At 41.5% G+C, this 26,208-nt stretch overlaps 7 protein-coding genes across 9 annotated transcripts; 4 read left to right on the forward strand and 3 right to left on the reverse strand.

Moving 5' to 3' along the window:
* Positions 1–289: 289 nt before the first annotated feature.
* On the forward strand, positions 290–11,770 carry LOC136262095 (cilia- and flagella-associated protein 54-like). The gene is made up of 53 exons (XM_066056241.1): positions 290–444; positions 509–614; positions 670–801; positions 858–926; positions 970–1,072; positions 1,171–1,229; positions 1,276–1,419; positions 1,475–1,588; positions 1,635–1,736; positions 1,785–1,964; positions 2,008–2,116; positions 2,165–2,374; positions 2,421–2,482; positions 2,538–2,933; positions 2,986–3,085; positions 3,134–3,207; positions 3,261–3,422; positions 3,468–3,635; positions 3,684–3,776; positions 3,831–4,010; positions 4,062–4,150; positions 4,203–4,509; positions 4,560–4,670; positions 4,720–5,010; positions 5,057–5,177; positions 5,231–5,332; positions 5,386–5,512; positions 5,570–5,747; positions 5,796–5,870; positions 5,921–6,025; positions 6,077–6,508; positions 6,560–6,674; positions 6,766–6,863; positions 6,913–7,091; positions 7,144–7,238; positions 7,294–7,641; positions 7,692–7,782; positions 7,832–7,975; positions 8,033–8,099; positions 8,149–8,340; positions 8,390–8,476; positions 8,530–8,655; positions 8,715–8,768; positions 8,815–9,046; positions 9,101–9,183; positions 9,233–9,447; positions 9,496–9,769; positions 9,820–9,927; positions 9,974–10,229; positions 10,275–10,395; positions 10,455–11,403; positions 11,447–11,512; positions 11,567–11,770. The coding sequence occupies exons 1-53, from the start codon at positions 302–304 to the stop codon at positions 11,699–11,701; spliced, it is 8,679 nt and encodes a 2,892-aa protein (XP_065912313.1). The 5' UTR covers positions 290–301; the 3' UTR covers positions 11,702–11,770.
* On the reverse strand, positions 11,698–14,396 carry LOC136262098 (man(5)GlcNAc(2)-PP-dolichol translocation protein RFT1-like). The gene is made up of 13 exons (XM_066056245.1): positions 13,980–14,396; positions 13,773–13,858; positions 13,609–13,728; positions 13,368–13,557; positions 13,215–13,316; positions 13,039–13,161; positions 12,905–12,983; positions 12,798–12,848; positions 12,622–12,752; positions 12,431–12,575; positions 12,276–12,381; positions 11,980–12,229; positions 11,698–11,931 (listed from the first exon to the last, which is right to left on the reverse strand). Exons 1-13 carry the CDS (start codon positions 14,031–14,033, stop codon positions 11,734–11,736), a joined length of 1,635 nt encoding a protein of 544 aa, XP_065912317.1. The 5' UTR covers positions 14,034–14,396; the 3' UTR covers positions 11,698–11,733.
* On the forward strand, positions 13,945–16,190 carry LOC136262101 (hydroxyethylthiazole kinase 1-like). Its single transcript, XM_066056248.1, has 4 exons — positions 13,945–14,358; positions 15,109–15,524; positions 15,582–15,630; positions 15,682–16,190. The coding sequence occupies exons 1-4, from the start codon at positions 14,112–14,114 to the stop codon at positions 16,110–16,112; spliced, it is 1,143 nt and encodes a 380-aa protein (XP_065912320.1). The 5' UTR covers positions 13,945–14,111; the 3' UTR covers positions 16,113–16,190.
* On the reverse strand, positions 16,110–18,946 carry LOC136262102 (lamina-associated polypeptide 2-like). Its single transcript, XM_066056249.1, has 5 exons — positions 18,531–18,946; positions 18,319–18,483; positions 18,048–18,270; positions 17,846–17,997; positions 16,110–16,419 (listed from the first exon to the last, which is right to left on the reverse strand). The coding sequence occupies exons 1-5, from the start codon at positions 18,771–18,773 to the stop codon at positions 16,213–16,215; spliced, it is 990 nt and encodes a 329-aa protein (XP_065912321.1). The 5' UTR covers positions 18,774–18,946; the 3' UTR covers positions 16,110–16,212.
* On the forward strand, positions 18,594–20,650 carry LOC136262100 (DNA-(apurinic or apyrimidinic site) endonuclease 2-like). Its single transcript, XM_066056247.1, has 6 exons — positions 18,594–18,907; positions 18,984–19,067; positions 19,121–19,267; positions 19,312–19,480; positions 19,533–19,614; positions 19,665–20,650. The coding sequence occupies exons 1-6, from the start codon at positions 18,784–18,786 to the stop codon at positions 20,514–20,516; spliced, it is 1,458 nt and encodes a 485-aa protein (XP_065912319.1). The 5' UTR covers positions 18,594–18,783; the 3' UTR covers positions 20,517–20,650.
* On the reverse strand, positions 20,501–22,975 carry LOC136262099 (telomerase Cajal body protein 1-like). Its single transcript, XM_066056246.1, has 11 exons — positions 22,836–22,975; positions 22,405–22,783; positions 22,248–22,359; positions 21,791–21,879; positions 21,601–21,691; positions 21,420–21,552; positions 21,278–21,370; positions 21,115–21,233; positions 20,963–21,066; positions 20,782–20,910; positions 20,501–20,728 (listed from the first exon to the last, which is right to left on the reverse strand). The coding sequence occupies exons 1-11, from the start codon at positions 22,879–22,881 to the stop codon at positions 20,542–20,544; spliced, it is 1,482 nt and encodes a 493-aa protein (XP_065912318.1). The 5' UTR covers positions 22,882–22,975; the 3' UTR covers positions 20,501–20,541.
* LOC136262096 (dnaJ homolog subfamily C member 2-like) lies at positions 22,900–25,634 on the forward strand. 3 transcript variants are annotated; one of them, XM_066056242.1, is made up of 18 exons: positions 22,900–23,039; positions 23,095–23,225; positions 23,282–23,357; positions 23,406–23,510; positions 23,560–23,704; positions 23,755–23,835; positions 23,885–23,950; positions 24,000–24,091; positions 24,142–24,251; positions 24,299–24,367; positions 24,416–24,496; positions 24,543–24,622; positions 24,667–24,782; positions 24,832–24,952; positions 25,002–25,099; positions 25,150–25,295; positions 25,345–25,455; positions 25,503–25,634. In XM_066056242.1, exons 1-18 carry the CDS (start codon positions 22,988–22,990, stop codon positions 25,548–25,550), a joined length of 1,728 nt encoding a protein of 575 aa, XP_065912314.1. In that variant the 5' UTR covers positions 22,900–22,987; the 3' UTR covers positions 25,551–25,634. The 3 variants fall into 3 exon arrangements, with proteins under 3 accessions (XP_065912314.1, XP_065912315.1, XP_065912316.1); XM_066056243.1 differs by having other exon boundaries at positions 24,416–24,484; positions 24,531–24,622; XM_066056244.1 differs by having other exon boundaries at positions 24,416–24,484.
* Positions 25,635–26,208: the final 574 nt, after the last annotated feature.

Here is a 26,208-nt window from a genome sequence, read left to right on the forward strand (position 1 = left end):
TGTTGAAGTGCTAGACAAACAAAAATTGGACTTAGTCTGATTCTGGAGGCGAGACTAGGTCTGCCCTCCCCTCACAATTTATCGACAAAAAGCGAGACAAAAAGGATCAATCACTTGCAAAACATACTGTATGTACGTATGCACACGCCCCTTCCGGATGTGTACGGTATTACCATAGATAATAGATACCCGTAGATAACAGACACCCGTAGATAACAGACACCCCTAATTTATCTATGATATTACAGTACTAGATTACCGCACATGCGACTAATAACTAGGTTTCTTTGTTGCTACGAACATGCTAACAACGGAGCAGTTGCTAAGGGTCCGTAGAAAGCCGAACCCGGCAATAACTGCGCTCGAGAAAGAGGTAGAGAGATTCAGACACTCCATAAAGAAGAATTTGGAGCGGAATACGCTCGGTGACTTTACTGCAACTGAGTGAGTATTCTAATTATAGCACACCTAAACTCAGGATTTTTATCAATTATTAATTAATGCACAGGTCATTCACATTGCTGGAGTTATGGAATAAATACTTCACCTCTGTACCTGCAGAGGTGTTCAACAAGCAGATAATTAACATGGGGGACCTCTTGTTTGAGAAGCAGGCATGTAATGTTGTTACTGTACATCCTAGCCATTGGTGATTGTTTACCACCACAGGAATATGCAGTAGCTAGGAACCTGTGCTACCAGTGGTACCTGGATTATTGTGTGCCTGTTAATCCTGAAGGAAGTGATATAAAGGAGAGATATTTTAGTGATGGATTTAAGGGCTATTCTGCTGTGCTGACAGTGAGACTTGAGTTACACTAAATGCTTCATACATTATGTTTTGTTTTCTAATTTAGCTTAAAGCACTGATAGGGGCAGCAGTGTGTAGTTTTTATCTTGTACAGCAGAAAGATACTAAGCTAATGGTGAACCGTTACTGCATGCTGCTGTTGTAATAAAGTTTTACAGGATCCAAGTCATCGGTCAAGTGTGGTAAAGGTGTTGTCACAACTCCGAGATATAACACAGGCTGGTCTGTACTATGAGCCACTCTATTGGCTGGTACACAATGGTGAGTACACATATACATATGATTACTAATATCAAGAGTATATAATGGGGGCCTCCCCCATCCTATACTCTTGCTAATATCAACTGTACACTTATCAGGTGTTGTTCATATGTACACAATTGCTCAGTACTTGATGACATTGAGTTTCTCACATCTGGTTAGTCACAGTGATACAATATTAACTGTATTCATATACTGAACAGGTTGTGGAGTACTTGTTGTGGACTGCTGTGTGCTTGGAGTCATCTGTGCCATTAATGGCTGTGAAATTTCTCCCTCTACGAGCCAGTATTTACACTGCTATTTGTCAATGCTATTATGATATTAATGAACCATCTCAAGCTGAAGTGAGAGGACTGAAAATGTATAATGGCAGATTTTTTAGTGAATGATTTATTTTAGTTGTTTGCTCGGAGAGGGTTGGGTAAAGTGAATGAGTTAGCTCATATGGAGAATATCAGTGCTGAGGAGACAACTGAAGCATCTGAAGTAGCTTTTAGAGCAGCTACGTTTAAAGTAACTATTTATTGAATGTGTACACTCAAGAAATCTTTGTATACAGTTGGGTGTAATGGTATTTAAAAGATCAGTGTTGGAATCAAGAACAAAGAATAAATCCATCCTACGTACCAAATCTAAGCCCACTATCAAAGATAGCATACAGGTATAGCAGCACTCTGTGTATAGTATTGTAGCAAACTTTCACTGTTAGGGCTCTCCTTGGCCACGATCTCCCACAGAGAAATTGCTAAGTGAAATGTTTACTGGCAGAGCAGCACAATTTCTGGCTGTACTAAAGACTCTAGAGGATCATAAAAGAAGACCGCTCCAACAAGCATCGCCCAACCCTAAAACAGAGTTAGATCAGGACACTGTATCTGATGTCTACCATGTATGTCTTCAATTTGAGGTTCTTACTTTAAACGTTATTCCAGGAGTTGTTCTGCGCTGGCACAGAATTGGCACTCACTGCTCTTGAGGCCAGTACAAAAGATCAGCTAGAGCCAGGAGGAGAGGGACAATTGTTACAACTGGCTATCACTGGTAAACTTTGATGTGCCAGATCATTCAGTGACTGGTACCATCTTGTAGGCCAGGATGTACTGTGTGTGGGGTCTGTGGAGGTTTTTGCTCGGTTGGCATACAACTATGATCAGATGGAAGTGTTCAATATGTTACTTGATCCACTCGATCGCTGTATGCAGGAGAACATCACTTACTGTAGAATGAGCCTGACCATCTTAAGTGAAGTGGAGTCACTGAAACAACAGGTCAAAGCAACTCATGGAAAAGATTCATCAAGTAAGATAAAGCAATAGTTGATGTTTTATCATACATTACTTGTTAGGCAAGCCACAAATAATTCAGCTGCTACCATTGGCCAGGCTTGTGGAACAGGCCATTGAGAAAGTAGGTGGTGTCCATATAAGACGTGAACATGTGGGTCATCCACTCAAATGTGCAGGTAGATGATTATGATCTGTTGTTGGATGCTAGTCTGTTGATATGGAAACACAGTTCCCAGTACTACCAGCATATTGTATCGTGTGATCTTTCCACATTACGACATCATGAGCTGGATCAGAGTCATACCCTCACACCACCATTAAACTTTGTGCAACTATTGGTTATAATCCAGTCAATATTTCATCAGCTAGATGTGTGGAGAATTGACGTAGTCTTATATTGTAGTGTTTGCTTAAAACTAGGACTGCTTTATGAGGGAGGGGCTCAAAAACTGCAGCATAATGATGCCAATACAGGAAAATATGATAGGGCAAAATTGCTGGATAGTAAAGTGATGATTGAAGCAGGCCTTGCAGCAGTCAGCTGGGCCCGCAGTGGCACATCATACACAAAGGTACACTACATGACATTCATGGAGATAGTTCAATCCCTGGTGATGATATTAGGATACTGCAGAACTTGGAGTTGCTCATTGTGAGCTACTGTACACTCGTTATCGGCTGCAGGTTAAACTAGCTAGTACCTTACTTCCTACACCTCCTCCTCGTAAGTCATTCTTCAGTCAGTATTCTTTGCTTCAAGTTGAGTGTTTAGCTCCTACTGCTAAGCCATCAATGTTGAAGAGTAAAGTCAAAGAACGTCACTTGGTTGAGGAGAATAGAAGGAAGGTATACTAACTAATACATACTTCATGCTGTAGATTAGTACAGTGTTTCCCAAGGCTATGGCATCACTGACTGCTCCAGACACACTGGTACCCAGTTGGGATGAGCTAGTGTACCAGTGTGGCAGTGATCACTGCTGTTACGTGTTACTGTTGATGGCTCAGTCCTGTATCAGTACAGAAGGGACTGATGATAGAACCATAGAGAAATTGGTCAAGGTTAGCACATTCAGTCTGCCATCACTGCTCATCATATAGTAACAGGAGGCTGAGACTCACTTGTTGGCATATGAAAAGCAGAAACGTCCACAGCAGTCAAGAGTAGTTAGACCACTACCTCATTCTGTGCCTCCTGCTCCAGAACTGGTGAAGTATTCAGGAACACATATGATTTTTAAGCCATCACAGTTTATCCCTGAGTCAGATGCAGAGGTAAGTGCCACTTACTATAGTGTGACCAATATAATTTGCTCGTTGTAGGTGTGCTGGTATAAGTTGTTTGGTTGTCGTGCAACTGGTAGAAATGTAAAGGTGCGGTTGAGTGATAATCATTACCCTGGTCTGGGACAACTGGTAATATACACACTAAACAGTAATACCGACCACCATAATATATCATCTTATTAGGTTCCAGTCACTGAACCATTGATGGTGACTGGCTTACAACCTAATGAAACTTATGTATTTGCTGTCGCAGCTTACACAGCAGCTGGTAAACTAGTTGGAGGATCTATTGGAGACACTAGTAGACCATTAGTGGCCTCTCATGACATGCCAGTACTGGTGTTGTGGGGCTACCTTGCTCAGGTAGGATATCTGCTGGGTAGTGTTTTATCAATAGTACTTTGTGTTGTTCAGTGTGCGTATGTGACTAAAGTGCACAGTGTGGCATTGCAAGCAGTCCAGGCTTTGAGGGATCATTTCATGACTGATGAACAGAACCTGTCGTGAGTGACCAAACATTGTGTCATGATTTATTGTTATGTTGGTGGATTATAGTTTGAGAATGGACTTGCTGCAGTCTTATCCCACTGCCATAGCTAGGCTGTTCCTCAGCTCAATATTCATTCATGTTTCAGTATCTATTGAGGAAGGTGGTCTGTGGTGTGACCAGGTTGCTGTACCTCCTAGCTTAATGTTGTCCAGTCAACAAGCCAGGCTGCAGCTTTGTACACAGTTACTAACAGCTCTGGAGGTGGGGCAGTTCCTCAACAGCCCCTCCTACTGCTTGCAAGCTGTGGTGATGTCATATGGCTTGCTGACACCACTGCTTCAATATGGATTGACCACAAAGAATATTTCCTGGGTAAAGAATGATACATTTACCTGATCTGTGTTCTACATTTACCTATACAGGTGTTGATGCACTGCTTTTCTATTCTGCAAGAAGTACCTATTCCACTTCTGTTACATTCACAATCCCATCTACACCACATGGTGGCTGTAATCAGCTATAATCTTGCACAAGTAAGAGGGTGGGGCTCACTTCTCTTTGCATGTCATCTTATCACACTAGCTGATGCTGCAATGGAAGGAGAAGAGCATGTTGAGTAATGTGTGTGAGGCCACAAAGTTGTTGCTACTAGCTACTCTACCAATGACCAGCCCTACCCACTCCAGTGGTACAGAACAAGGGAGCATCCCATCTGTCTCACACCCCCTCTACCAGCAGATCAAGGGTTCAATGGTGTTAAGTGAGGCCAACAATACTGGTACACAGGGGAGCCTTGGAGGTGCTGGTCACCACAGCCTGCTAACTACCTTAACCACCATCAGCAGTATAATGACTTCCTCTGTGCCCACTAAGGTGAGTGATAGTAATGGTAGAATGTGTATAACATGTTTGTGTACAGAAGGGAGGAACAAGGCAGAAAAGGGGACGTCGTAATAATACTTTAGGTCAAGATACCATAACAGAAGAAATGAAGAGTGCTGAGATTAAAGCCATGGAAGCATTTGTACTCTCCACTCAAGGTAGCGTGTGGGTGTGGGTGTGTGTGTAGTGACTACTGTATCATGATCTACAGGTAGCAATCAACTTGATGACACGGAGCTTACAGGTCAAGAGGACATCAACTTGCTGCACACCATCATCAATACTCTACCACTGACTGCAGCATACAAAGAAGGTACACTCTACAGTTAGCACTCAATGTGTGTTAACAGTGTTCTTGCTGGACAGTGGTGAAATTTCATCGGAGGCCTCACTACCTCTCACTATTGGCACTGCTGTTACAACAAGCCATAACAGAGACCCGTTACGAGTTGGTACTGGAGTGGAGCAGGGAAGCACATCATTGGCTGTGCAGGTAGATTGTTATATGTGTTAATATTATCGCTAATAGGATTTTGGTGTTTCCACACAGGCGTAATGAGCTGCTGTTGACCCATAACCTTCACCAGCAGAGACCTGGCAGTGCTGCTCACAACAAGGCACCAAAGAAGTCTGTGGTTCCCAAGAAGGTACCCAAGCCTGACACACATCCTCAGCCCAACAAAGTGCAGACAGCTCAGTCTAGGGCTCTAGTACGGGCCACCAGTAAGGTGAGTACTACTTGTGACAATATGGGGATATATCATGGAGTTGTGTAGCATGTACAACAACAACAACGAGGTACAATGCATGTGGCTAAGGTTGAAATAACCCGAGATGACCTTACCTTAAAGGTATGTACGTGTCAACTTGGAATTGTGGCAAATCAAACCTTATACTGTAGGCTAAAGTAGTGCTGAAGGATAAACTGACTACAATGTGGAAACAATCATGTCGACGACGAAAGCTGCGAGAGGTATTGTCTGATGAAATGTGTTGGAGAGCGCAGGTATGTCAAATATGTGGTTTTCACTAGCTTCGATATTTTTGGTTCTTTTAGTTCAACTTGTGCCAAGCTGTTTCCAGTTTTCAGTTGCTGTTAAGCAAAGTGGAGAAGCCTCAGTCAGACTCATTTATACATGATCACAGTATTTCACATTCCATGCTGCGACTAGACATGGCCATGATTATGATAAGTGGAGTGATCCCTACCCCAGGCTGGAGGACCATGCACAGTACTGCAGAGCCTAAAGAGGTAGATGCAGAAGAGCCGGTTGAGCCCAGTGTCAGACCAGAATCAGCTAGAATCGAGATGAAGGACACAGATAGTAATCTAGCTGTTGCTCTTGGTAGTTCTGCTGCCCTACTGTACAACCGACCACCAATACCATGCTCCAGTAAAAGTGATACTCCTCCACTGAAGGAGAAGGTTAAGACAAGTAGTATGCAGAGTGAGATGCAGGAGTGCTTTACTTACTATCAGCAAGCCATAGTAATATTATTACTTGCTGTGTTTACTAGTGTACATATCACACTTGTATAGGTCTTGGCTCACAGGAGGAAGGCATGGACACTGTTACAAAATGCTTGTAGGACATTGTGGAATGCTATCACTACAATTTCTGACTCATTAAGATACTATGGTGAAGATGAAAATGGTGTGTTACCTGGTGTACATAATCTGTGTGCTGTGTGGTCTGTACCTGTCTTTGAGATGAAAATGATAAACTCTGATCTTTCTATCTACAGCACCACTTACTCTGAGTACTGTGTATGCAGTAAGTGTCTCAACGCTTTACTTTGCTCTGGACAACCTACTGGATATGAGTGATGAGCTACCAATAAAGGTAAATATCCCCTAATACAACACACAGCACCTCATGTACACAATTCCAGCTGTCAGAAGAACACATGGCCACATCTCCATTGTACTATACAACTAGCAGTGATGACACTAGTAGTGTGGATGGGAATTTTATTGTCCGGCTGGGCCTGTTGGCTTTACATGTTTTCTATGTCAACCGACACTGGGAGAAGTTATTACATTGTGGAACTCGTCTTCTACGTGGTGCTAGGTATATATTGGTCAGGAGGTTAAATCATTGTTAACCAGTTATTCCAATACAGTCAGTACAAGGAACAGATACTACCAATACTGTTGTATGCTCAACAAAGATTGAAGGATAGGATAGTCCACTATGGACCACTGATCAAAGATAGGGGTCAGTCAGTTGGATCAGTTCTACATGTTTGACCTATCATTGTATCTCTACTCAGGATTACATCCAGCAGCTCATTTGGATCCTGGTCCTCGTGGCCATGATATTTATGGCAGCATTGGTTACTCCCTAATCCTCACCAGACTCAGCATTGATCCCAATCAGCTGCTGAAAGAGCAATCTTCACAACGTGTCATCCCAGACTATCAGCGTAGTGTGTGTTACTGTAGGAGCCTGTTGGCACGCTACCTAGCCTCTAGTCTACCCCTCCTAGCTGGTCAGAGAACATCCAACATTGTCTCTTCACTTCCACCACCTGTACAAGCCACTAATGGTGTAGTGGAAGTATCCCCAATATCAACTGATCAACTACACACCATAGTGGAAGCATTCACCAACACCATCAGTGAGTAGGTGTCGCTGTGTGTGGGTCATCTTCAGGATGGTACCTAACAGGTGGCCTAGAGCAGCGGGACCAGCTGAATGGTCTAAAGTGTGAGCTAATGAGTGAACTTGGTGCACTACTGATGCACAGTGGAGATGTGAAGTTAGTAATGGTTGCTGTACATAGCTTTGTTATGATTTCTGTTTTGTAGACTTGCAGGAAAATGGTGGGACAAGGCTCTTGAGGAGCTGGTGGGTGTGGCTGGTCACATGACTTTATCAGTAGTCACCGTGATGGAGACTTGTGGTCTCTGGGGGTGTATCCTTGCTGGAATATTAGCTGCACGGCTAGCTCAGTTAAGTCTTACCCCATGTAGACCCATAGTACTAAGTGATACCGGTTGTGTATGTAGGTACATCTATTACAATGAACTGGACCACCATAGATTGTACATACAAATGTCTGCAGATCTCTTTAAGGTGCGTGTGTGGTAGTTTGTTGATAAATGAGTTGAGTGATATCTTACAGGTCTTGTTGAAGGGGAATATCAGTATTCCCAATAAGGACATTGACTACGCTGTTTACACTATTGGAGGTGTTCACCTACTACCTGGCCTGGATGTGTTCTCCAATCCTTTTCATTGTAATGCTCACTTTATTGCTGATGCCCTACGATATGTGTGTGAACAATTGGTACACTCCAATCAACAGTACACTGAGGTAGTGTCTGGTCGTGTTATACACTATTACCTTTATGATATATACGTAGTCTCTACCATTGATAACAATCTATGAGTATGTCAGTCAGTGTGTACTCTGTAGTATCCATCATTACATCATGTCACTGCTTCTCAAAGTATGGTTAGCACAAGTTGTAACGCAACAAGTGAAGTGCTTTTACGTACATAGGTGGAGTCAGTGACACAGTTGAACATGTTCTCTGAGGCCCTACAGCTACTGTGGCAAGTATTGACAGGTGATCATCTACCTGTGGTTGGTCTTCCATCAGTCAGCTCCACCAGTAGTACTCACAGGGTTAGAACATGTACTAGATCTATTGTGTTCTATAATTAATGTGTTATCATTTGTCACAGCCCCAAATGAAGTTTGATAATACCAAGCCATTAACTGATCAGAGAAACTTCAAGGTATGTAATGTGCTTTCCTTTGCTGGTCCTTCTAACCATATTTTAGGTGCTAGTTACTGTCTTGGATAAATCCCTGCCTCCATCTTTGCAAAAGCTTTATGGGGAGGAACTGATGCATAGGATTACGCTGACACAGGCTGGCCTCCTGGTTGCCATTGCTTCTACCAGTACTACTGTCCCTCATCAGAATATTCTAGGCAGGGCTGGCCACTGTAGCAGACCAGCGACCACACTGTCTGATTATGTACACTCAACAAGTGGTCACCTTACTTCAGAAGGTCTGTCACCATTACTGTGCATGTGTTGTTATTAACGAGATCCTTTACTTTTAGCTCCTTCATCAGCTGAAACTAGCAGCTCAAACACTACCAGCCGTAGTAAAGGAAAACCACCACCTAGTCAAGAAGAGATTAAGGTATCAAGATGATATTAATAGCATGATGAGTAACGTTGCATTGTTCTAGCTGTTACTGTTGGATCATAGTGAACACCTGATATGTCAGCTGTGTGGCAAGCTATCAGTCAAAGGGCTCAGTTGTCTACAGATGTGGATGCTTGTGAAGGGCCACCTCCTGTTAGCAATGGTAGCCAGACTCTACCACCAACCAATAACTGCAGTCAAGATCTGCCACAATGCTATTGTGTTATTACAGCATCACCTCCACCAGATCAAGTCAATGTACTGTGACCTTTATTATGTACATTACTACTATACTATGTGTTTTAGTGTTCCATTGTGGGGAGCTTCTCCTGTTATTGGTACTCACATGTGGTTAGAGTGTCAGTCAGAATTGCTGAATAGTCTAGCTCACTGTCACAACACCCCTACAGGATGGGGAGACTGTATAAATGTGTTGGAAGAAGGCCTGAAAGGAACCACGGCTTGTGGTGATGAACTGATAGCTGACAAAATGAAACTCCAGGGTGTGTTGTATTTCTTGCAAACAGGAGAGCAAAACATAGCTAAGAGATACCTGCCACAAAGTCTTAGCTCTTCACAAGTTAGTCACACCAGTTGAACCATTGGATACACATGATCCTGTCCTTACAGGGATTGTGTAACTTGACAGACATCCAGACATGGTTGTTATGGTGTGACGAGGCATCACCTGACCCACACAGCAGCTACGCAAATGTGGAACAACTCATAATCAAAATGGTGAGTAATATTGTCATAATAGTATTGCAGTTTATGGGTAGCACAGCTGACAGAGAGAACACCATCAACCAGTGGACAAAAGCAAAGTGTATACCAACATGACTTACGACTATTACTAGCACATGTTGGAGTGCAGTTGAGCCATACGCAACTTAGACAGATTACCAGAAATCAAAATGAAGCAGTGGCAGAAGGGGACATGTGCAAGTCGATTATCACAAGACTGGATAGAGTATTGGAGGCATGTCATCTTTGTGGTGGACAGTGTATCACACTGAAGGCAGCTGCTCTGTTCTCTCTCGGTAAATCACAATACAATGTATATATCAATTATTACTGTTGTACAGCTACAGCATGGAAACTTGTGCTTGGCGACTGTGAAACAACTACAGAGTCACTTCAAGAGGTAGCCAACAAGTATGTGGAATCTTTACTCACCATCCATCCAGCATCTCTTGCTCACGTTGGGTATGTTAGTAAAATGATTAGTCTAACAATAATGATCTGTGTTCCATTGTTACATTTAGTCTAGTGGTCAATTGCTACTTAGAATTGGCTAAGTTGTTCATATCAAGAACTGCTATCAGAACTGGCACTAGAGCATCACCATTAACAGGTACCCCACCACCCAGTAGGAGAGGAAGATCACCAGACAAGGACTCCAAGGAGAGTTATAAGGACAAAACGATTGCTTGGACTTGTGTCAAGGCCGCTGCAGTCATCAAACAGTCATACATGTACCTGTCCACCATGACAGCAGGACTACATAAGGAAGACATCATGAAGAACCTTAATGATAAAGCTTTAGTTGATCTACCAGACTTTGTTCTTGCAGAGTTGTGCACCTCACCCACTAACACTACTAACTCAGTGACAATTGATAGTCTAGCTCCCTCCAAACAACTATTCTCATTGACTGGTCTCACTTGGCTACCAGTCCTTAATCACCACTACTCCCTCCATCAACAGCTCACTCCACCACATGGCCTCCTACCCACTGGTCTGCCAGTGGAGGTGATAACTGTAGCAAGCAAGTGTTCCCACCTTCATCACTACCTCTCTGACCACTTCCCCCATTACTCAAAGACATGTACTATACCTGCCATTCCTAAAGTGCTCCTTCCTTATGCCACATCCCAACAGTCAGCTCCAGCAATGACTGGTATTTATACACCAACTGGAGAATGGGAGGTGGTAGTGTTATGGTATACACCAGTGTTCAACTCCTCTGATGTCCTACATGGAATTGTGGCCTTACATCATAAGTCAGCTAGCCAGCAACAGGCCAACATAAAGTTGTTCACTCTTCAGATGGCATCCCAACAATTAGAATCAGTTCTGTCTGATTGGCTCCAGTTGAGCAGTCAGTGTGAGCAAGCAGCCACTGACAATAAGCAGTCAACCACCACAAGTGATAAGACATCATCTAAAGCAAAGAGAAAGCTCAAGCAGACAAACAGTGCGATTGAAATTGAGGTATATTTTAAACACAATGGCATAATCGACTCTCCAATTATAGGACTCACTTTCTCAACAAGTACAATCACTGATAGCCACACTGTCTGGGAAGAAAGTCACTGATATTGTAAGTAGCATTAGTTGTATTACTGGGTTGGGTACTAACTAACTATTACTGTAGATTGGTAGGATTCCTGTCTTGTCAGCAAGCAGTGTATCAGCTGTCACCAAACTATTACAGCCTCTTGGACAGTGTACTGCCAATGGAGAAGATGTCTACAAACTATTTCACAAGGTGGCTGAGTTGCTGACTTAGCTCTGACATGTCATTTCATGTATAAGAAAAGTTCATCGTTGTATTACAAAAAAATATTTCATTATAAAATCCATTTTAGATGTAATACGTTTGGGTAGTCTCTGGTAGATAAACTGACACAATTCTTGTTCCAGAAACAGAATCATCAACAGCAACCAGCACAAGCAGACTAGCCCCACCCCTACATGGACTAGTCTCCACATCCAGCCCTGCCCACTGCTGATATAAACCTACACAAAAGGAACAACACTAGCATGCTTGAATCATAATAAAATTACCTCTGATAGGGCAGTCGCAATCCAAATAATTATAAAGGTGATGTTTAGCCATTTGGATGGTATGCAGTCCTTCAAGAGGTTGAATGGAGTGGTAGAGAAAAAGTTATTTATAAACAGTATACTACAGATGATCCTAATGGCCATATTAACACAGTTAGCAAGTATTAGCCCAGTACTACCACACAGCCATGTCAGCACAAAAGACGCCATCAAATATAGCACAGAAAAGACCACCAACCAGCGATTGTGTCTATACAGGAAAGTAGATTACTGCTAGATGTACACCAACACTGTACCTGTCCACGTGCTCCTGGCTCATCACTGCAAACATGAACCCTTCAGTGATACCATTCACTGCTAGAAATAGTATATACAAGCAGTAGACACGTAACAGTTTATGTCCTGTATGGATGACAGTATAACTAGTAAGTTGTGACAGTGAAGCTCATACCATCTCCACTGGTCAGTTTCTGGCCACCATAAATATCTAATAACAAGAAGGAATAGGAGTATCCGAATACAAGGATGATCATTGCCACTAGGATAACCAGTTTAAGTAGCCTTGCCAGAATCTCAGCTGCCACCTTAACCTCTTTCTAAAAATAACAGATTTTAATGAAATAAAAAACATAAACACTGTACCTCAGGCTGTTCATTAGCTGGCTTACCACGATACAAGCTGTTAGCAAAGTATATGCTGAAGTTCTCCTCAATCGGCTGAAATATGAACCTAGGCACAAGAGAGCCAAGGTTGTTGATTGTATCGTAAACACCTATTGAAGAGTAACCAGGATGTATGATGTCATAGGACCACTTACCTTGCATAGCAAAGGTCAGAAAGTTGAAGTAGGTTATAATATACTTTTCACCTATGAAAACGCATGTACAGTTACACTAGTCACAGTACACATATACACTCACGTACCATCTGTTAAAAGCTGTTTAAGAAATGACTGTGTACAAAAGCTCAAAGCAAGGTCTCTTAGCTTTGCATCCAGTGACGGCTTAAATATTAATCCAATAAGTACATTCTAATGTTACACATTAACAATCACTAACCTGACCTGGTATGGCCTTTGGAAAAATATCTTGTAGTCTATTAATAGGGAGAGTCTTGTTAAGCCAAAGGTGGTAGTAGAAGTAGCCATAGTAAGAAAACAAATAGACTATGGAATAAGATAACTGTAGAGATGCATTTATCATTATTGAGATAGTAACTGATGGTTACTACATACATTAGCAATAGACAGTGCTGTCACACCCCAGTGTGGGAACCACATCACCATGATAACAGTGAAGACACACTTGCACAATTGCGATGCACCTTCCACCAGTACCTGTGGAGTGTGGACATAACACATCATACAATAACATAGCCTTCCCCTCACCTTGGTAGTGACATACTGGTGAGCTTGGCCCAAAATCCACAATGGTTCGGTTAGTAGTTCTAACAGAGTAGCGACACAGAACAACATGACACCCTTAGTATAACTACTGCCATCATCTGGTTGGGCCATTATGGATGGAGACAGCCACAGGAGACCAAGTGCCAAACAGCAACACATACCAATCGGAACACTAATGAAAAAACAGAGCAGTCAATTATAATCTGAGGCACTTCCTTCTTGCCTTATCCAGCTCAAGTTAAATATGAGCGTCCAATTACGACCTTCTGATAGCCGAGACAGGCAAGCCTTTCGTATTGGCTCACGTGACAGAAATAGGACAGTATTGTAGAGTAACATAAGCCTGTACAGGTGACAATGATGGGTGTCATGGTTACAAGGTTGTACCTCATGTTAACCACACCCAACACCTCCAGAGAAATATATCGCAAGATGACAGCATTTAAAACAAAAGTGCTCAAACGTAATACTGCCTGTAGAAACACATGGTGTAAATGCATACAAGCATGTCAGTATACTCTCCGGATATCTCAGTATGTAAACGCATGAAACAAAACTAGCTACAAACACAGAACATTTCATAGCTTGGCTCACTTGTAGTATGGAGGTATAAACAGCTCCTTTAGCCGCCTGGTTTAGTGAACTCATTTTACCAATTGTCACCTCGAGACGACATTACTGCGGTAGACAATTTAATTGCACGTGATATTGTTAATTCCCCGTGAAATGGCGGATCTGGCTGACGAATCTCCTCAGAACGACAATTCGGTAGCATCGAAAGCATGTACCAGGGACAACATGGAAGCGTGTGCTGCAGCCTTGTCGAAGATTGAGGATGGATCGGAGACTTGGGAGGAATTAGCGTTGATCAAGTCGATGGCCCCACGAGCTTCATGCATCATACCAGCATCCAGTCACGATTTCGTATCTAGTAGTCTGCTGGCAGTTGGAGCCTGTGCACTTCTCATAGACGGTATATTCCTGTGTATTATGCGATATAACGTGTAGTATTTAACTATCTATTTGTGTGGGTTGGAATATAAATTATAATGAATCACAGCATGAATGAACTTTAGTACTTCGTAATTGTTGCTACCATGCAATCGCATGTCACCTAGCAATATATGAGCATTAGTAGTTAAGTACTTCAGGCTTCAACCCTGGGACTTACTATTGTCACCGACCACATTTCTGTTGTTCAAAGGTTTGCTGTTTGGCAATAATGACCAATGTGGTATATATATAAAAATCTGACCTGGCATATGTGTGCTCAGCAAGGTGCAGGTGCTTGTTCATTTTGAGGCTCATTTCAAGCCTGTTACCATGGAGAAGCCATATTGCTGTAACTGCTAATTATTAGTTGGCTACAATGTGAACAGACTACTCATAATTAAAGGTTCATTGAAAGTTATGCAGGTCAAGTAGTACTACATACTACAAACAAGTCAAATTTCTTTTCTTTTTTTTTAAATTGCTTTATAACACCAGTGCATGTGCAAAAAAAATACAGATGGTGCAGTGAGGAAAAAATAGTGTGATGTTGCTGCCCAGACTAGTGTACTCTAATTCACCTTTGTAATCCCAGCCATTTAGTACCTACTTGTAGTATTTGCCCAAGAATTATTGTGATAAATAGTACATGAAAGTGGTTATCTATTGTGCTAGTTGATATAATTTGTGAAGTTGTAATTCTTCATACTTTTATGTGGATTGTTTATGACAGATGAGGATGACATTGAACCAACTCTGTCCAATTCTATTGGCATTGTGTTAGATGTTGGTGCACCAAAGGACTTGCTTTATGCTTTCATGGAAAAGTTTGTACCAGAGACACAACCAGTTGTTGTGGTGGTGACGGGAGCTGGAACTAATGAACGCAAGTTGAAGCTTGCTATGAATCTGTTGGAGAAGTGTTCACCAGCTGTTGTTTGTGGACGTCGTCAAGATTTGGTTGCACTTGCTGAAGTGTTTAATGAGAAGCAGTCACTGTCTCACGATGGTGACAGTGACATTGATGAAGATGAAGACACATCATTGTCAGGATCTGCTGCTAAAGAAAGATCAAAATCATACCCTTATCTTAAAACTCGTAAAGTACGTAGATCACCAAGTCCACATAGGAAGACTAGAGATTTTAAGGTATAAATATAAATATATATTGTACTTTAATTATGTTTTTCTAAATTTGTAAAAAAGCGTGATTTAGAAAGAAGGGTGACCCCTTTACCCACTACACTGATGAAAGGTATTGCATACAAGTCAAGTCTTATTAGTACCACATATTATGTAATTGCAGGGAGGTTTAGGGAGGGCACATTTCATAATTATGATATTGTGGAGACAATCAAACAAGGACAACGACTTGCAGTACAAGTAAACTGCACCGTCATGTTCCAGGATATTAACCTACTGACCAATGGTGAACTAATTGTGGACATTAACACTTGTCAAATTGGGATGCAGAACATCCACTCCACTGTTGAGTGTTTAGCTGCACTGACTGCAGTTGTGATGGGTATTGTGGATGAGAAGGGAGAGGAGTGTACCATTTACAAGTGTGCTCACGCTGCCTGTATGTACTACACTGCTGGAGAGCTAGCTATTGAAAAGGCAACTGTGAAGGATTCAGCATTGCCTGGAAGTCTCAGGACTTATTTCGTGGACATCTTGCACACACTTGAAGAGGAACAAATCCGGAAAGAAGCCAAACTCAGTGTTCATAAGTAGTTTATAACATTTTGTATTTACACACAAACACACACAATAAACTCTTTTTGACAATTACGTTAAATCATGTAAACGTCAGTTGTGCATTAGGTTGAGGGGGTCACTGTAGTCCTAACGACAATCGTACACGATCTAGTAATTGGGGTAAATTGTCCGGAGCAGTGTACAGGATATATGAGAAGAATGCCACAAGAAAGGCAAGTACAAACTGCAACAGCAGGATCTTGTTGCACATGCTTCTCTTTGGTGGTTGAGCCTGCTGTTGTTGCTGCTGCTGTGTCCTAGATGTTGGTGAATGCTTCGGGATCTGTTGAGATAAAGAGTTCTAATAAAAAAATACCTGATTGTTTCTATATTACAATGCTTATCACACTGTATAGTAGGAATCATGAAGACTTTAACTAATTTTCCCTTCATGACAGCTTGGCAAGTTAGAAGCCCAAAAATGCCTCCAAACCCTTCCAACATGTTTCTGTGGATTCTTTTATTTTAAAAAAAATTCTACTAAATGGCTGTCAAGCATAACTCAATTATGGATAGAGGGTAATTTCTTCACTGTTTGATGTCACTTTCAACGGCAGCAGCTACAGTGCATGCATCACGGACTTTACTTTCTTTGTGTCCCATGTCTTTATCCACTGCCACATAGGCATCAATTTGTGGTAATGTGAGATGGCTTCAGTGGCTGGATTGATTAAAGAGGCACTTCTCAGTACTGTTCTTATTTAACAGGTCTGAAACTGAAGTGGCCACATCACTTTCCAGTAATTACTAGTCAGGGCATGTGCTTAGTCACTCAATTGATTTTTCTTTGATGCAGTATGCGCTTGTTCAACACACGAATCAAATTGAATAGATTTCCCCCCAACATTTGACAATTAACCCTTAAACCCGCATAATCCAGCTAATATACACATCTTAGACAAAGCGCTGTAACTTCGAAGTATAGTTCCTATTGCTATGCAATTTATGCTACTCTACTCGTGATGCAGTAAGGATTAAAATAGTACCTAGAGTTTTACACTAATGCTAAACTTTCAGGCCAAAACCTACCGTGTAAGCAGCCTTCCAGCAAAGAAATACACAAACCCTTCATATACCTTTATAAAATGATCCATAACTCAATGGTGGTTTTGCTCCTATCAATTTGAAACCAATGTTGCTCGCTTCTCTATTAAATTCTTCATCAGGCCATACATGACTCAACTCACAATCGAAACTAAACACGTGGTATGAAGATCAACTAGCAGAATCGTGCATCGACATCCTTCAACGCTTTATAATTAGTAAGTCTTTGCGTTCATTTAAATTTCTCCAAGTAGCCCAGTAAACAGACTTTCTACCTATGTCTAGTTTTAGGCTGTAGGAGTCAAGTTACCCCATTTAAAGCTGCCAAGTATACTTGTAATGTGTAAATACGCATTCCAGTTCTATGTGGGTTTAAGGATTAAGGAATAATTGTAAGGTTGCTGCATCACTTGCATGGTCCCTAGGTTGAAAAAAAAGAGGAAAAAAAGGGTAAATTAGGAAGCCTCTAAATCATGTGCAATCTAGGACTTGGCACTTTTCCTGTAAACATTGCAAAATGTGAAGCTCCATCAAACTCCATGTTTAAGGAAATAAAACCGCAGTATTATTCCTGGTGAAGGGTATAGGCTAATATTTGTTTTTGAAAATTTGTCAGTATGCATTGCCCAATACAAATCCCCCAGAGTAATATTTTCAATACTTACATATAGTTCTTTCTTAGACCTGTATTCCTGTCTCTGCTTCCCTTCACTGATCTTGTCATAACTGGAGTAACTCTTTACGTCATACCGAGGTGAAATAGATGGTAGCTCTGCTTCCTTGGCTTTAACAGGTTCCTCGTAATAGTCCCTGTACTCTACAAAATTATATCATGAACTATAAGTAGCAGGTTATGATGATAGTTACCTTGGCGTCTGGAGGGTGGAGAAAATGATGCAGGAGCTACAAGATGTGAATAACTGGATGGTGACTTTGGTGGTGAAGTTGCCGACTTCATAGGCTCATAATCCACCGACTCTTCCTCCTCCTCTTCCACTTCACTGGACTGGTGCTCACTCTCATCAGAATATGATTCATCATTATCAACCTGTTCTTCACCCCTGTGACCAACTGCTGCCTTTCTCAGTCGCTACATAGCACAAGCATAGCAACAAGAATTAGCACTGATATCTCTCACCTCTGACATCAGACTAGCAAGTTTCCTTTGGTAAACTGCACGTGTGCTCCCAACAACTGGACCAACCCTGGAGTCATACTTTCTCAATTCTGAAGCAAGCTCTGAATCAGATAATTTCTTGACTTGCTCCAAGTAAGTATCTTGAGACACCTTCTTACTATACACCTAGTACCAAGCTAGATGAAAAAGCAACTGCAAAAACCAAACGCTACCTTCTTTTCCACTGGTGCGGCTGGCTTTTTAAACCGAATATCTTCGTCGGAGGAAAATTCACCTCGAACTCTGCGAATTGGTCTTTTAGTGGTTACTATTCTCCGCTTGTACAAATTGACGTAATATAGCTTTTTCTCATTTGGTTCATAAGTTATATCGAATCTATCTAATTCTTGTTTCAGTCTATCCTTGGTGAGGTTCTCTGGTTCCGTTATCACATCAATAGACATCCTTCCCGCCATAATTAGTCAAATGGTACGTATATTGAGCTGGAACGTAAACGGGTTACGCGCGCTTCTTGGCAAGACACATTTGCAAGAATTTTTGGATACCTTGAAGGCCGATATCGTGTGTGTACAAGAAACCAAGACAACAAGTGTGTTAAATGTGTTGCTGTGCTATAATTAGAACTGGGAAACATCACGTGTAAGAGACTATCTTTCACTATTTAGGGGATCAGTTAGACTTTAGTGCAGCCACTGCTGATGGGTACAATAACTACTTTAGTTTCTGTAGAGGCAAAACTGGATACTCAGGTCTGTATGACATATTAACAGGTAGCATCAAGTGTTAATTGTGCTGTTGTCAGGGGTGGCAACATTTTGTAGACAGGAGTGCACCCCAGTGGCAGCTGAAGAAGGCCTCACTGGAGTATTGAAAGTCTCCACTGATGCTATATGTTGTTATCCAATTCAGAGTGATGTCTTGAATGAACGCCTGCAAGAGATTGATGCTGGTCAGCAATAACTATGTATTTATTGTTGATATGTAATTGTATAGAGGGCAGGGCAGTGTTGACAGAGCACGTTTTACTAGATGGTAGAAATCTGGTGCTAGTAAATGTCTACTGCCCTCGGGCTGATTGTGACAATGTTGAACGTCTAGAGTACAAGTTAGCATTTTACAATGCCCTCCAGCAAAGGTGCCAGTCTCTACAACAAGCCGGAAAGTACTGTGTACAATACTACAATGAAGCACCATTTTATCATAGTGTAATCTAGGTTGGTGGTTGTAGTGGGAGACCTGAACTGCTGTTACGGCAAGATTGACAGTGCTTACGAAGAGGAAGAACAAACAGAATCAGTTAGCAGCTAATGATGTGGCATAGCATAGCATGTTTGTACCTATTTTAGGGTAGCGAAGATGGACCTTCAAGAACTTGGCTGAAGTCGTTTGTCTTGGCTGAAGGAGAGACTGATGGTATAGAATACAAGTTAGTGGACACCTATCGTCATCTTCATCCCAACACCAGACAAGCATATAGCTGTTGGTCTACACTTACTAGTGCCCGATCCACTAACTATGGTACCAGAATTGACTATGTGTTGATGGGACAGGAATTGGTGCCATTTTTGGTTGATGCTCATGTGATGTCAGATGTGCTTGGATCTGATCATTGTCCAGTGTATGCTGAACTGTCCATTGATTTGGTACCTGCTAGTAGGCCACCCTCACTGTGTTCTAGCTATTGGCCAGAATGTGCTGGAAAGCAGAAGAAATTGTCAGCTTGTTTTTCTGCTAGTACTACTGCACAAGGCAAAAGATTACTTGAAGAGAAGCCATGGGATAAACCACTGGCTAAGCGAGCCAAGATCACTAGTAAACCAGGAAAAGAAAAGAAACCTGTGTCACAAGGAAACGGAAAGCAAAAAACCTTGTCTTCTTTTTTTACCACTTCCAAGCAGAATGACACCACACAAGTATTAACTGAAGAAACAAGAGAATCAACAAAATCTACAACTGATTTGATGGACAAAAGAGAGCCAGTACCTAGCAAGGGTTTGAATGAGAAATGGAAACAGTTACTGAAAGGACCCCAGAAACCACCACTATGTGAAGGCCATAAAGAACCTTGTGTCCGTCGTAAGGTCAAAAAGGAAGGACAAAACTTTGGCAAAGAATTCTTTGTGTGTGCTAGACCTGCTGGGTCAAAGGACAATGCAGCAGCAAGATGCGACCACTTCCAGTGGGCAGAGAAAAGATGATAGAAAATTTTGTTGTGTAAATTGGCTATGTACTCTGTTCTGTTACATGACGTGATTGTTGTTGGCTAGCCATAGCCCATAGTTTGAGACTGTTCTCTTGTACATTGTTATTAGTATCATCACTGTCTGAGTCATCAGAAGAATTATAGTTGAGCAGTGGGAACTTCCTCTGACCAGAAGTGGTAGCTATCAGGGGCAAGGTAGGGTGAAGGCTAGTAAATTATCACAGCTTGGTTATAAGTCTAGTTATTGGAAATCTACTCACCTAATACCATTGACACAGTCCTGGTGGGCTAGAAATGACAGGCTGGTGTTCAGTACATCAGTAGTTTGTCGGGTATCCCAGATACTTACACAGCCGTTGTAGTTACCAGACACTAAATATTGACCAGCACTAGGGGTGGAGGTGTGGCTCAACCTGTACATCACAAGTGGGTGGGGCTTACCTGTCCAGATCAAAGTACATTCTTTGATTGGTTTCCACAATTCTTTGCATCTTCATCAACACTGAGCCTGGATTCCTTAAGTCCCAGCACAAGATGTTGGGATCCTGTGACACATGATTGTCAAGTGTAAGTTGTGACACCATGTTCTCTACCTTTCTTCCTCCACTAAATAAATAATTTCCATTGGCTGAAAATACTAGATGAGTGATCCCACCAGAATGTCCCTTTACCACCAACTGGAGCCCACCATTGTTAAGAGAGTAAATTCCCACTAGATACCAGGTAGGAGGTACAACTCAGTGTTGCATTATGTACCTGATCCTGAGTAGGATCCTGCAGCAAACATGCTTGGATCATTAGGGTGAGGTGCAAAACATGAGATGATTCCTGACTGACCAAGTTTGTCCTCTACACACAGTGAGAAAGTTATTTTACTACCCATTAGCTATCCACTCACTGTTTGTTTCTATTTTTGTACACTGTCTGCCAGGATAGGCAGTGGAAAACACTCTGATACACTTGTGAAATCCACTCAACAGTTGTGAGCCATCTCTTGTGAAACTCAAACCATAAGCAGTCACTAGCTCATCCTATAATACATGTTAGTAGGTATACTAGGACTGGAGATGAGTTATTACCAAGTGATTGTGTGCAATGTAAGAACAACGAAGGCTTCCATCAAACCCATCCCATAAGTGTATTGGGCCATCTCTGCCAGTTGCAGCAAAGCTGTTGAGATAGCTAGCTAAATGTCAGCCACATCCCTTTATAGTGTGCAGCAGACTTCCTGATGCTATATAGGAAGCCTGGCTCACAAGCCCCACTCACCAGCATGTTGTAGCATCAAATGATGTCATCAAGGGATACCAACAGTAATCGTAAATTGTCTCGCCTTCTTTGATCCACTGCACAGATTGCTAGTAAAGAAATAGCATAAAAGTGTGCATGCATGTTTCTGAAGTATAACGTATGCACATCTACATGTGTGTGTGTGTTTGCACGTGTTTTATGTGTGTGTGTGTGTGTTTGCACGTGTTTTATGTGGTGTGTGTGTGTGTGTTTGCACGTGTTTTATGTGGTGTGTGTGTGTGTGTGTGTGTGTGTGTGTGTGTGTGTGTGTGTGTGTGTGGGTGGGTGTGTGTGTGTGTGTGTGTGTGTGTGTGTGTGTGTGTGTGTGTGTGTGTGTGTGTGTGTGTGTGTGTGTGTGTGTGTGTGTGTGTGTGTGTGTGTGTGTGTGTGTGTGGGTGGGTGCATTCATTGGTGCATGCATAGGTCAAGTACATACCAATTCTTCATTGCAACGATGAGTGACATTATTGTACAGTGACACAGGAAGGTTGAAGATCCTCAGGTGGTTATCATCACTACAGGTAAGAATACATGATCCATCTGGAGCCCTATATCACAACATTGATCAAGTGTTCAGCTAGTCTTGATCATACCACTTGCACCCTTTGAGGAAGTTATTGACAAGTGTTGACCTGGTGAAATCACTAGCGGCATGTGCAACCATTATTGGCACATGAGAAATAGTTAGTAAACTATTAGCTGGTGTACTGTCAGTCACTCCAGTGTCCTCGGACTGTGCATTTGGCTGTGATGATGTCACCACGTTTTCCTCTTGAACTGGTGGAGTATAAGTAATTCTAGGGACATCTTCTTTTACTTCACTACTCAATGAAGTCACTGATGTTTCGTCTACTGCCATATTGTGCTCTTCTATGAGTTGATCTGGACGAGGGTCTGGAGGTTGGGTCACGTGTGCTTCATTATCTTGTTCATTTTCTGCCACGCCTTCTTTGGGCTCTCTAGCACATTCAGCTATGGTGATAGATAACTATAGCTAACAGACCTGTGATATATGCTTTCTTACTGCTTATTGGAGACCCTTCACGCTCAGCATTATCACCGTCCTCCATATATTAATGAAACCCACAATCAGAACCTCAAAGTTCCCAGTTTCTGGTCGTGTGCGAGGTCGTGTGTGGTTCAGATGACCATGCATGCACAGAGACGTTAGGAACAATGAGTTGGGATAACAAGAGCACTGCATTGATAGTAGTGCCACCGACTCGCAGTAAGCTTCACCTTGTATGTGATGATGTAAAATTTAGTGAGACTGTTTGCGATAGATTTAGCAGACCCGCAATGGTACCAAAAGTACGTAGAACGTCAATTGGAAGGAACACGTAATGACAGCAGTGACCAGATCACGTGGAGTGAGCCATGCAACATATCAGAATTGGACCCACAGCAGTGGAAGGTACCTGCACAGCATAGCTCAGCTCCACCCCCTAATGTCTCTGCATGCATGTGCAGGAACAAGATCACTATGCTGTACTAGGGTTAGCTCATCTTAGACATAATGCCAACAGTGATCACATTAGGAAAGCTTGTGAGGATCCCTGTTAATGTGTTCTAGATAATAAGAACATCTTCTCAGATCGTCGGACAGTGATGAAATACCATCCTGATAAACAAGATGTCAGCAGTGAGCCACTCCCACCAGATTCTGACCAGGAAGCTGTGTTTACATGTATCAAGATTGGTTAGTGGGGACTTATTGTTAACTCCTAAATAACTTGCTTTGGTGTCAGCATACGATATATTGAGTACTCCAAAGAAGCGTCGTGCATATGACAGCGTTGATCCAAACTTTGACGACACCTTGCCATCAGTCACAGATTACAACAAGGAACACTTTTTTGAGGTGTTTGGACCAGTATTCAAGAGTAACGCTAGGTATATAGTATGATACCTCATTAGCGCTTACTAATCAGAAGTTATTATAGGTGGTCTAATAAACGGCCAGTCCCACTATTAGGGAACAGCCAGCTGTCTTATGAAGAACTTGATAAATTTTATACTTTTTGGTTAGTATTTATGGCACAGACAGCAAGCAAAGTGCAAGTTGTTTTTTAGGTACAATTTTGACTCATGGAGGGAATTTTCATATGAAGATCAGGAAGAAATTGACAAGGCTGAAAAGTTTGTGTGGAAGATATTATCAGTAAAATGTTTGATAGTGACCTCTTAGTCGAGAGGAGAGAAGGTGGTTAGAACGACAGAATAAATCAGAGAGGCAGAGGAAGAGACGAGAAGAAGTGCAAAGATTAAGAGATCTTGTTGGCAAGGCAATTGGTTTGAATTTAAAATGTTTCATGTGTCATTAACGACAGACAATGCTTACAAGTGTGATCCTCGAATTGAGAAGTATTTGGCTCAAGAGCAAGAGGAGAAAGCAGCTAAGAAACGTGCTAAAGAAGAAGCAGTCCGCAAGAAAGAGCAGGTAGATTGGTAAATATCCTCTTAGACATGATACTCATAGCTATATAGGAGAGAAGAGAACAAGAAGAAGAAATGAGACTGCAAAGAGAAATGAAAGAAGAGGAGCAGAAACAACAGGTGAGAATCTACAGTTCATTTATGGCGACATATTTTCTGTATTTATAGGCTGCTGCAGCTAAGAAAGAAAAGGAAATTCAAAAGAAGTTACTGAAAAAAGAAAGAAAATCATTAAGAGTGACTTGCAGAGTTAGCTATAGTTAGTTGCATGCTGTTAAGGTAGTGTCACTGCCAGGAACATGGCTTAGTAGCTGAAGGGGACAATAGCAGTAGAAGTGACGTTGACCAGTTGTGTGAACACTTATCATTAACAAGGTAAGAGCAATGATACCCCCCACACTTATCATATAATGTGACAGAATACAAGAACTCAACCAGAGGCTGTCTCAGTCACACACCAGTGAAGACATCAAGATGATTGTTGAGCAAGAAGTGGCTGTTATGAAGGAAGAAAAATCTGCTACTGTCACTTCAGGTGTGTTGACCCTCATACAGATTGGTTTGCTAAATGTTATTTATTACAGAGGTGAAGGCTGAAGCCCCGCCCAAACCAAAGGAACAAACAAAAAGCACACCTTGGAACCAGGAACAGCTACAGTTGCTGGTGAAGGGAGTCAACCTCTATCCACCTGGCACAGCTGACAGGTTTGTACCCTCACATCATTCTACGTGGCCACCTTGTTCTGTTTTAAAGGTGGAACACCATCGCTGACTACATTAACTCACATGTGCAGTCTGACCACAAGACAGCAGCAATGGTAGTCACTATGGTGAAAAAACTGCAGAAGTTAGGTGGGTAGCTGCATGTACCATACACATGGAAAATCGTTCACACACTGCAGGTCCTCTACCTGCCAAGGACCTAGTCGAGAAGTTAATGGCAGAGGATGGCCATTCAGCTGTTGTGAAGAACGACAAAGTGACAGTACAAACAACTCGACCATCTGCATCAGCTACCCCACTACCATGGTCAGCAGAAGAACAAAAGGTACCCATCTCATTCATGTCATGCAAGTATCTCCTGAACTTTCCTCCAGCAACTTGAGAAAGCTTTGCGCACCTTTCCACAGTCAGAAGAGCATAGATGGGATAAAATTGCATCCATGATTCCGTCACGAAGTCGACAAGAATGTGTACAACGATACAAGGTAAAAATTCTTGTAGGGAATTTCTCTATCTCTTTGTTTTTGTGCAGGATTTAGTAAGCCGAGTGCAGGCTAAACGACAATCAAAAAAGAATTGAAATTTTCTTTCAGTGATTATTTATATCCGCCATACACTCCTTTGAATTAATTTAACCTCTACAATGAATTATACAATCAATTCACATTTTCTATCACTTATCGTACGCAAGGAAATTTTGACGTCAAAAAAATTTGATGAATCGGTTTAATTCGTAAAATTTAAATTCGTCAAATATTTATAAGCGCCCTTAAAAGTACAGGTTTTGCCTACAATTTCTTGATTTTCGTCAACATTTTATTCGTCAAATCTGCTGAAGTCTGAGTATGGGGTGCCGTTTGTACCAAAATTGTACAAAAATGCCTTATTTATAAACTATAAGCATACTTTATAAATCAATGCACTACTTTATAAATCATGAACATATACTTTATAAATCATATGCATGATTTATAAACCATATACCTGATTTATAAATCATTGACATACTTTATAAACTATAACATTGATTTATATAAATTATACATGTGATTTGTAAACTATAACACTTATTTGTAAAGTATAAACACTGATTTATAAATTATAATATTAATTTATATATCAATGTACTACTTTATAAATCATGTGTATAGTTTATAAATCATGTGTATAGTTTATAAATCATACACTTGATTTATAAATCAATAACATACTTTATGAACCATACATGCATAATTTAT

Source organism: Dysidea avara, chromosome 7 (assembly GCF_963678975.1).
Source record: "Dysidea avara chromosome 7, odDysAvar1.4, whole genome shotgun sequence".
In the NCBI taxonomy this organism is placed as follows: Eukaryota; Metazoa; Porifera; class Demospongiae; order Dictyoceratida; family Dysideidae; genus Dysidea; species Dysidea avara.